Genomic DNA, 10,234 nt, shown 5'->3' with positions numbered 1-10,234 from the left:
GGTGGAACTAAGCTCCGTTGTGTTTATGAATTTTTCCCTACAGATTACAGTTAAGCTAGATCTATATGCAACAAATTTGGAACGTTTCCTCTTTGCCAGAACAAGATTTATAGGTACCAAATTACATTCATAAACCTTAGAAATATATTCAAATTCAGCAACACCATTTCAAGTACATAGAAGCAAAAGTTCAAAAAACAAAAGGAATAAATATTTGTTAGAAAACTGTGAGTACAGTGGTACAACTGCAGAATTATGGTGTAAATACAAAAAAACAGAGTAGTCCATGTGATGTACTGATGTGCCTCATGACTATACACATGGCAAAGAATAAAAAAAGAAAATACACGTGGTGAGAGGATTAACAAGGGAGGAGGCATTGAGGGCTTGTTTGGATGCTGCCCTCGCCTGGGCTTGCCTGCCAGGCAAGCGATCGCAGCCCCAGGCGATCAAAATCGAACGCCTGGGAACGCTGCCTGGCATCCGAGCTGCCTGGCAGGCGGCATCCAAACACGCCCTGAGTGACTGAGACTGGAAAAAGCATAGTCTTTATGGTCACTCATCAAGCAGCGTGACATGTGCCCCCCCCCCCCCCCCCCCCCCCCCACACACACACACACCAAAAAAAAAAAAAACTACGTTCGGACTAAATGGGGTTCAACCAACGACTGGTATTAACAAATAGACAAAGTCGTGCAGACTTGATAATCAATGACAGAACTACAGAAGGCAGCACACCTTAAGGCTACCAGTTCATTTGAACCTAGAGGTCAGTTGTGGTCTCTTCTGAATATAGACTTGATAAGCTCAGACTTCAACCTTCTACAGAACAACTGTAGTGCATCATACAAATGACACCATAAATCTCCATAATCTGTACTGATCACCATTTGATAAGAACGAAGTAGGTGAAAATTCTTGACGAGTCTACTTTATTTGCTAATGCTGTTGTTAGTGATAGTTACTGTGTATGAACCAATGTATAGAAACCGTCAGGGAAGGCCTACTTAGGCACAGGTTGGACAGCAGATTGGGAATCTGCAAAAAGAGGGTAACTAAGGATTCAGCACATGTTATTGTCCAGTGCAAAAAGAAAAAAAAAAGGTTATAGCTTCTGGGTAAAGACATCCATACTTCTTGAATGTAGCTTCCCTTCCATGGCCTCCTTTTTCACTTGACAGGAGGAACAGAGAAAAGGACCACCCCAGGGGTCAACTCTTGAATGCTTGGGCATGTTACCATGAACAGAGGTGCCCTCACCAGGTTTCATCTCCAATTGGCAGACAGCACAAGCATGCAGCTTGAACATATTTCCTGCTGGATAATTTATATTCAACCTGTGGACAAGATAAAAGTGCTTAGGCCAAATCGCACATGGATATGTATACTTCATGTTCAAATGTAGTTGTGATAAATGCATCTATTGTCCAAACCTCTTATGCAGATGCATGCTCCCACCACATATTCTTTAATTACAAAGTATAAAATGTATCCAGCACAAAGAAAAACGAATGCTGACCGATGCATGCTCCCACCACACATCCTTTAGTTACAAAGTATAAAATGTATCCAGCACAAAGAAAAAGGAATGCTGACCTTCGAGCAAGCATTGCAGAACCCTCCTCGTATATTTCCTCCACAACATCAGGTTCCAAACATCCTCTGTCCATCTGGTCTTCAGACATTTCATCAGAGGGCCTCCGACGGAACAGAGCTTTGATGACTCCTTTTCCATGCCTCTTTAGTGGGGGGCTTAACTTTTCTGGAGGTAGTATGTCAACTACTATGCAAGTAGTGTCATCTCTTAATCCCTTTGAAGTGACAGCTTCCTGCATAACAAAACCTATGAGTACAGATAAAACCATAAAGCATGCCTTATCGACAAGGGGGGAAGAAAATAGATAGAAGTACCTTAACAATTCGATTAGCTGCAGCTTCAGCTGGCAGACCCCTGGTGTAGTTCAGAGCCTCTTGAAAACGCAGGGCATCCCACACACCGTCACTGGCAATGACAAGCCGTCCACCAGCATTGGACAACTGCAATAATGTAGGCATCAAACCTCAGATCAATTCATTTAGATTAGTGACCTTACGCTAAGATACCATTGATCTTTATGACTCATCTCCGCTACTATCTAATAACATGAAGAATCTTTTCCACCACTGCACTTATACTTTTTTTTTTCTCAAACACGCAGGACAGCTGCGCATCATTATATTAAGAAGAAGGGTTTTTTTTATTCAGGCCATTACAATTCTGGAAGTTCCGAGAAACGCCATTACAATTCTGGAAGTTCCGAGAAACGCCATTACAATTCGTGGAACAGCTACACTGGCTCAGCTGGTCCCGTTCGCGGACGCCTCAGACACGCACGGAGGAGCCTGCCAAGGCCCCGGCTGCTGGCCTCCATGCAGATGTGGCGATGCCGACGCAGTCGCAGCTATTGCCGCCGGTCCTCGCGCTCGCCGGCCCCATGCGCGTCTGGGTCGCTGTGCAGGTGCACCGCATCACGCACGTGCTCTGGGCGCAAAGCCGCCGCGCGCTGGCGCTGGCGCTCTAGTCCCACGTCTTCGCCGTCGGACATCCACTCGAACGCCACCGTCGGCAAGGGGATCCTGCTCGACCACGCCACGGGCGTTGTCATCAGAGAGACAACCGTCGTGGGCAACATCTCCATCCTCCACCACGTGACGCTAGGCGGCACCGCCGGCGACCGACACCCCAAGATCGGAGACTGCGTGCTCATCGGCAGCGTCAGGATCTCCAAACGCCCAGGGCCATGCACACGTCCATGGGTAGGGCGGACATGCTCCTGAACACATGGCGACGTAGTTGCTCAGCTTGCCGAGCGCCCGCATGTCGTGACCATTCGCTGCCACTGCAGGTCGGCCACGCCGCCACCATTCTCGTGCGGGAGCAGCGCACCCATGGCAATCCGCTTCTTCCCAGACTTGACGTCGGCGACGTAGGCGTTCAAGCAGTCGGCGTCGTGCTTGAGGAAGAGCTCCTTGTAGTTCTTCATGGCCACGGAGACGATGCGGGTGTACACGACCGTCTCCCACGCGCGCGCCGAGATGAAGACCTCGAGGTCCGCGGCGAGCTCGGGCGCGGAGCCGTTGGGGAAGAGGCGCCGCGCGACGGCCTCGCAGAGCAGCGTGGATGTATGCAGCAGGTTGAGATGGAGACGGTGAGGTGGGCGATGGAGATAGGCATGTGGGCCCTATGCCTTGCCGTCGGCCTTCTCGCCATGGCCAGGCGAAGAAGACGCCCTCCGCCGCGCCCTCCTCCGCCCCGGCGGCCGCGCCGCGCACCTCGAAGCGCGCCCTCGGCGGCGGCAACGCGGTCGGCGCTCGCGTACGCGTCACCTGCGACCTGGCGGAGCGTGACCTCGAGTTCCATCCCGAGCGGTGGCTCGTACGCGAGTTCCGTCCGGTGGCTCAATGGCGGCGGCGAGTTTGTGCCGGCGGATGTGGCGAGGCAGGGGCGAGCGCGTAGGCTATGGGGCGAGCACCTCCGGCAGGCGGCTCCTGCAAGGACGCGGCGAGCAGCGTGGCCGGTGACGCTCGCAAGCTACGGCAGCGGCAGCTCGCTCCCCCGCCGGCGGAGCTGCGGAGCATGGCCACCGTCTGCCGCTCCATGCGCGAGCTCTGCCACGACGACCACCACGGGGAGCACCACATGACCAATAAGTGGGGCCGTATCCTGGGCCGCGCCACCAGGGACGAATGGAGGACCCACCTGGCATCCGTCAGCGAGTCCGGCGGCCACGTCCGTCCATCTTGCACGCGGCCTCCGGCCTCCCACCTGCGTCCGTCTCGCATGCGGACTCCCGTGTCGTGTCGGCAGTCGTGCTGCTGGCTGCGCAGGCTGTGCTCGTCAAACCGCAGTCTGTCGTGCTCTCGCTATTGCCGCAGTGCACCGCGCGCTCGCCATTGCCGCAGTTCGCGAGCACCGCCGGCCACGCTGCTCACCGCGTTGCCAGAGATGGCCTGCCGCGCTGTCCTGCGTTTGCTCGTTGGTGTCCTGGATGCGGCCCAAGGCCGAGGTGCCGCCGCATTCAATCGTCGCAGAGGGAAGAAGGGGAACGGGGACGGGAGAAACAGAGAGCGACGGCGGCGTGGCCTCAGTGTAACGGAGGAGGCAGTTCCTTTACGCATATGCATCTGCCAATGGGTCCATATACGTAAAAGGTGTAGAAAATGACATGAATGGAGGAGACATAAAATTATAATGCCAGATCTCCAAATAGGCGAATTGTAATGGCGTTTCTCAAAACTTAGAGAATTGTAATGGTCTGAATCGAAAAAACCCTAAGAAGAAAACCACTGCACTTATATAAATAGTTCATATGTTTTATGCACCTTTACTTGCTTCACGTGTGGGACAGGAACTATAAATTCCCCGACATCGATATCACCAATTGACCTTGATAGACACAATCCACCTGGCCAGCATCTGAGTGGACCAATCTGAGTAATGACCGCAAAGAAATTGTCCTTAAAATTACAACCTGTCCACTCACATGAATACAGCATTGTGTACTTGGGTGGGGAGGGTGAAACAAATAATCAACTTGGTAACTGACAACATACATAAAAGAAAAGTAACTTACCCCAGCACCCCCAGCAATATTTATTCTCCCAACTTCACCACCACTTGCTGTTACACGCTCCACCCTGCAGTTATGGAGCTTGGGTTAGTCATAAGTCTAACGATATTGTAGTCATTGGACTTGGACATAAGGACATACTCCTCTTCATTAGCATCCAGACGATGATCTGCTGATAAAAAATATACTGAACCCTCAGCAGATTCTAGAATACATCGTGAATCGCCAACTGATGCTACAGTGACAACCCATCCATCTATTATAACAAATGTCACAGTGGTCCCTGAACGTGCAGCTGAAAACATTGTAACAGTCAGTTTACATCGCAGTAAAACAGTCTGAGGATCCCATGATATCCACAGTAAACAGCAAATGTGTATGCTCCTGTAAACATTGCACACCCACTGAGAAATAATTTGCTTTTGAATGGTAAGAAGACAAGCAGACCTGACATCCCATTTATAATACCTTTTGTTTGGAAGTCTTTGTCTGTTTTTACAAAACCAGCAACTAGTGCCCTTGGCAACGCAGCTGTCCACTCCTCACTTGTGAGATTTGGAGGTATAGCAGCCAACACATTGTTTATTAGATTCTCCCGGGTGAATATGGCAGCTGTAGAGCCATTGTGTCCATCAAAAATCTGATGCGAGAAACCAGAATGAATAGTTTGAGTGAGATTAGCAATCACTTTAGTTGGTATAAGGAAAGTTTCAATATAGAAAATATAATACTCTCCATTCATAGTGTAGAACTGAATTATCACAAGAGTATTCCGACATGGGTTGACTTTGCCATTACACTGCTCTATTTTGTGTTGATAGAGAGTGTTGGATATAGGAAAATTTGTAGGACCAAACTAATTGCCAACTACTGGAAGCCTGAAAGATCCCAAACAGTTTGAATATTCCCAAACCAGTGGTCTTCTGACCACCGAAATGATAGAGTCAAGACAATCAAGAGCAGTAAAATACTAGCTGACATATGTCCCCATGTGCCTTGATGCCAGCGCACCGCAAAATTAGGCCTGTCAATCATGCTACTACTCTATGCAAAAGACAAACTGTATGAGACCATGACACCACAGGAAGCACTAGTTCCATGATGGAAAACAATCACGAAATCTTAGAAATGGTGCTATTACACTAAACACATTATAAGGAGTAAATAAGCCTCCATAAAGCATATATGAAACTTCTAGTTATATGCTACAAGAACGAGATTCCTACCACACTTTTAGTCCATCAAGCCACATGACCAATTACCAGCAACAATCAGGCGGCAAACTGTACATGGCACAGAAATGCTAAATGAATGCAGTAAACACAGGCCAAAAATAAGAAGAGGGTCACTGAATCATTACCGCAAACACGGAAATGGTGTCGTCGTCGCCTGCATTCTCGCCGCCGCTGCCACTGCTGCCGCCTTCGCCCGTGGTGCGGTGGCACCTAGGCATGAGGAGCGTGAAGTCCTCCCCTTTTTTGCTCTTGTTGGCCTCCCCGAACAGGATGTCCGGCCTCTCCACCTTCTGGTTCCACAGCTCCCGCTTGAGGAGCACGGCCAGGGGCACACCGGACCCATCGACGTCGGCGTGCACCTCCATCGGAGCTCAGGCCTCCAAATCCCTCCGCCCCCGATCCGCCGCCAAATCCCCCAAAGAATCGGGCGGGGAGACGGATCTGGGGCGAGGAAAGAAACGCGTGGAAAAAGGCTACTACAGCATACAGTGGGGGAGCTTTGTAACGGATCAACGAGGGACTTGGGCCAATCCGACGAAAGAATTCTTTTTTCCCCCGCCGCAACCGAATTCCCCGCCCAAGAAAACGGAGAATCCCTCGGACAAGGACGGTGAATCTCGATGCGGCTACTGCTGCTGCTCGCCTAACGCGGCTTGGATCCCAATCTCAGCGGCCTCTCCAAGAAACCGCAGGAGCATTGGCCAGACCGGAGCCGAACGAATTCCCACACCCCAGCAACCGCAAAACCTGGGGCGAGGAAACCGTCGGCTACTTATTTCGGGAGCACGGAGTGGGGGTCCGCGAACGCGATCGAGCTGGAGGACGAGTTGGGAGATCGGGAACTTTGAGCGGATTCAAGAGGGGGGAAGGGGAGGGTGGGAGGTCAGGCTAGCTGGATCGGCCGATTGGGGGGACAGGAGGAATTAGTTAAAAGCCGTTATGGGAAGGCCGAACCGCCGAAGAGAAGCGCCTGAACGTGCGCGCCAGGAAGGAAGGGCGCTCAGCTCATCGGCGTCGAGCTGTCAATCTACTCTATTGTTTACTTGTGATGATTGATTGATTGACAACCTGTTCGCTTGCTTGTAAACGATTGTAAATTTCTAGCTAGGAATAGAATTTTTCTCTCACACCAAACCAGCCAGCAGTAAATAATCCACGATACGATACGGTCTCCCGAACAGGCTGATATATACCCGGGACAGGATTATCCGTTACCTAATCTCTGTCAGTTCTAAAATTTGTCAGAATACAGATATGTGCATCTTGTTAGGGAGAATAAATAAATTGGTGTATAGATGTCGGTATCGTTGTTCATTTCGCCCAATTTTTGCGTGGGGACATGTCATGAAGCATATGGGATTTTTTCCTTATTTTTTAGTGTTTTCCAGTAAAGAAAAAAGAGGTACGATTTGTATAATCTCTTTCTTAAAAAAAAGTCTGGCGATTTATAAATAATCTGGTTGCAAGTTGCAACTGCTGGACCTTCTGCATAGGCCCGTTCGGTTTGCTGAAAGAAAAACACTGTTCTGGCTAAAATGTTGTGAGAGAAAAACACGGTTCTGACTGAAAAAAGAATCATGTGCTATATCTTTCACGGCAAGCAAGGGCCTCGGTCACTGAATTTCTCAAAGCCATGGGTTTGGTCACGACGTTTGAGTACTAAACTAGGAGTATAAGAGACGAGTCAATTAGCAATGAAGCTGCTCATACCAAAGTTTGATGCTGATGAGAGATAATCTGTAGGCCATCAATAGGCGACGCATGATGCGGGACAATGTTGAGCCCAAGCGAAGGTGGTGGTGTGACGGCTACATAACTTACAGATGTCTGTGATGGTTATCCTTGCATGGCATGAGTGAGTTCAATCTGTCGACAAGCAACGTGCAAGTAGAGACGATGGCGTGACGGTTAAACGGCTTGCGGCAGCCTACGGCCGTTTAGCACTGCATGGCATGAGTTAGTTCGGTACGAGACAACGTCAATATACAACGCAAACGGAGGTGATGGTGTGATGCCTACACGGCTTTGCAGTGTCACGTGGCGGCTATCCCTGCATGGCATGTGTAAATCTAGTGCAAGGATCGATAGGCGGCGTAAGCGGAGGCCCGGCTACATGGCTTGTAGCGGTCTGTGTGGTGGTTAGGCTTGTATGATAATGTGTGCTCGGTGTAGGATATCGTCGATAACGACGGTTGTAGGAAAAATGGACGGCTCATTTAATTTGGATTTTGATGTTTAATGATCAACACAATTAAGTTGGAATAATGTGTTTGCAAGTGTATGTTTTGTAGTCTAGTAGGTTGCATAGCGGACTTAGATCGAGAGTGGAACATGAAGAATTGATCAACACTTTAAGGAGGACACTAAGAGGATGTGTGATCAATCTAGAAGTGAAGCTAGGAGTCTAAGACACAAAGATTAAGAAGCCCGGACCAAGACACAAACAAAATTGAAGTCACCGAAGCCAAGACAAAGATGTGAATGAATTGGATCTGTCTCGTGATTTTGGATCAACTCAAATTGATATGACACCTGTTCAGAGATGAAGAGTTCTTCATTAGATTTCCAAAAAATCTAAGATGATTAAAATCAGAGTTCGGAGCTAAAAGTTATGTCTAAAATACAAAGTGTGTCATGCTCAGGACTGTCGCTGTAGTAGTCCGGAGCATGGGTCCGGAGCACAGTTCGGAGCTTCCAAAATAGCTATTCGGAAGGCAAAATGCACCGGACCCGTGGTGCATGGTCTAGAGCAAAAATACCTCTCGGTGTAGTTTCTGTACAGCTCACGACTGAGGTGCACATTGGTCTGGAGGTGGGGTCCGGAGCATGGAAAAGAGTCATTAGAGCGCGGCAACAGTCGGATTTGAACGTGTGGACAAGCGGACCCTGGTGAGATGGTCTGGACCCCCCAAGATAGTCTAGTCTGGAGTGACGCAGTAAAGTTCTCCAATGGGTCCAACGGCTCTATTTTATTAGAAGCCTATATAATACCCCCATGGCCGACAAAATGAGGTGTGTGAGAGCCTAAGGAATTGGTATATGAGTTGAGACTCAAATTTAGTTGCTCTAGCCACCAAAGTGCTTAGCAAAATATTAGGTGATTAGCGTAGATGTTTTGCGAAGTGCTTAGGTTGATTAGACCACCGCTTATGCGCTTGCTTTAGGTTTAGGCCTAGTGTTTAGTAAGGTTTACACACCTCTTATCACTCGGTGCTTGCGCACACCATTATTGTACATCGGAGGGACTTGTAGTCTTGCGAGATCACACCAACCACGTTTATGGTGTGGTTGCCACCGTGTATCGAAGAGAACAAGGCCCGTGGCGTTTTGGCCGGAAGCTTGATAGTGAAGACGGCGGGGAGCGGTCTAGGAGAGGCTTGCCGAAAGGCACACCGGAGACCCACTTGCGCGTGGGGAAGACCCGGGGCTATCCACGGAGTTACCCGACCGGGAGCTTGGCCCTTGCGAGGGGTCCCAACAAGAACTAGGGAAAAGCTTGAACGCTTCTCGATATCTCAATAAAAATACCGGAGTCGTCGACGAGAGTTTGCATCTCTACCTCATATTTACCTTCCACATTTATATTGCTACCATGGTTGTGTGCTTTACCCTTCCTAGCTTAGTTGATAGGCTAGTTGATAGGATTGGAACCTAGGTTGCTGTTGATGGTCACTAACATCAATTATAAACCATCAACATAACCTATATTTATACTTAATTCAATCATCAAACATAGGTATAGGGGTTTAAACTAATAAATTCCATGAGTTTTGGTGAATCTGTGTTTTCGATAGGGTTTATCCAGAAAACCGTCAAGGGGGTCCTATTCGTCAAAGGAAATTACGGAATTCCGCCATGTAATCGACGTGGGAAGACTCTAGAAGACTCTAGAGGACGAATCACCAAAGCGGAGCCCGTGTCTCTAAAATATGGGGCCGGCCAACCCCACCTAGAGGTCGCCAGACCTATGGGCCCCCTATGTCAACCTCCTGTTGTTATATCGGTTCTCCACCATCTCCTAGGTTGTATCTACGCCATCCTTTAGTTATCCTCTCTATGCTCCTATTTATCCTAACCTTGTTGCTACCCTTAGTTAAGTTAGGCCGTAGTTAGTCTCACACGTTTTCTTGTGGATACGATACTTGGAATACCTCTGGGTGAAAGCTACAGTGGTATCCATGCGCTTACGGATTTATCTGTGTGTGTTAAATATACCAACAAGCTTTTTGGCGCCATTGCCGGAAAAAACGGTTGCTGAATTAACTATAAGCCTAGCTTAACCTTTTATCTTTTATTCTTTCTTTTACTTTTTTTTGTTTAGCATGGATTCCACTCATATCTATTAATATGCTAAACCCACGAGCGCAAGTCTAGAGCCACCAAAATCTT

General features: G+C 48.8%; 1 protein-coding gene across 1 annotated transcript; it reads right to left on the bottom strand.

Annotated features, from left to right (window-relative positions):
* Positions 1-619: 619 nt before the first annotated feature.
* LOC136539704 (probable protein phosphatase 2C 12) lies at positions 620-6,720 on the bottom strand. Its single transcript, XM_066531666.1, has 9 exons — positions 5,971-6,720; positions 5,079-5,250; positions 4,752-4,905; positions 4,614-4,677; positions 4,363-4,470; positions 1,912-2,037; positions 1,597-1,829; positions 1,135-1,337; positions 620-1,038 (listed from the first exon to the last, which is right to left on the bottom strand). Exons 1-9 carry the CDS (start codon positions 6,208-6,210, stop codon positions 1,004-1,006), a joined length of 1,335 nt encoding a protein of 444 aa, XP_066387763.1. The 5' UTR covers positions 6,211-6,720; the 3' UTR covers positions 620-1,003.
* Between the last annotated feature and the right edge of the window lie 3,514 nt (positions 6,721-10,234).

The sequence above is a fragment of the Miscanthus floridulus genome, chromosome 2 (genome assembly GCF_019320115.1).
Source record: "Miscanthus floridulus cultivar M001 chromosome 2, ASM1932011v1, whole genome shotgun sequence".
NCBI classification, from domain to species: domain Eukaryota; kingdom Viridiplantae; phylum Streptophyta; class Magnoliopsida; order Poales; family Poaceae; genus Miscanthus; species Miscanthus floridulus.
Note: the sequence above shows the minus strand (reverse complement) of the source record. Positions and strands in the feature narration are given on the sequence as shown.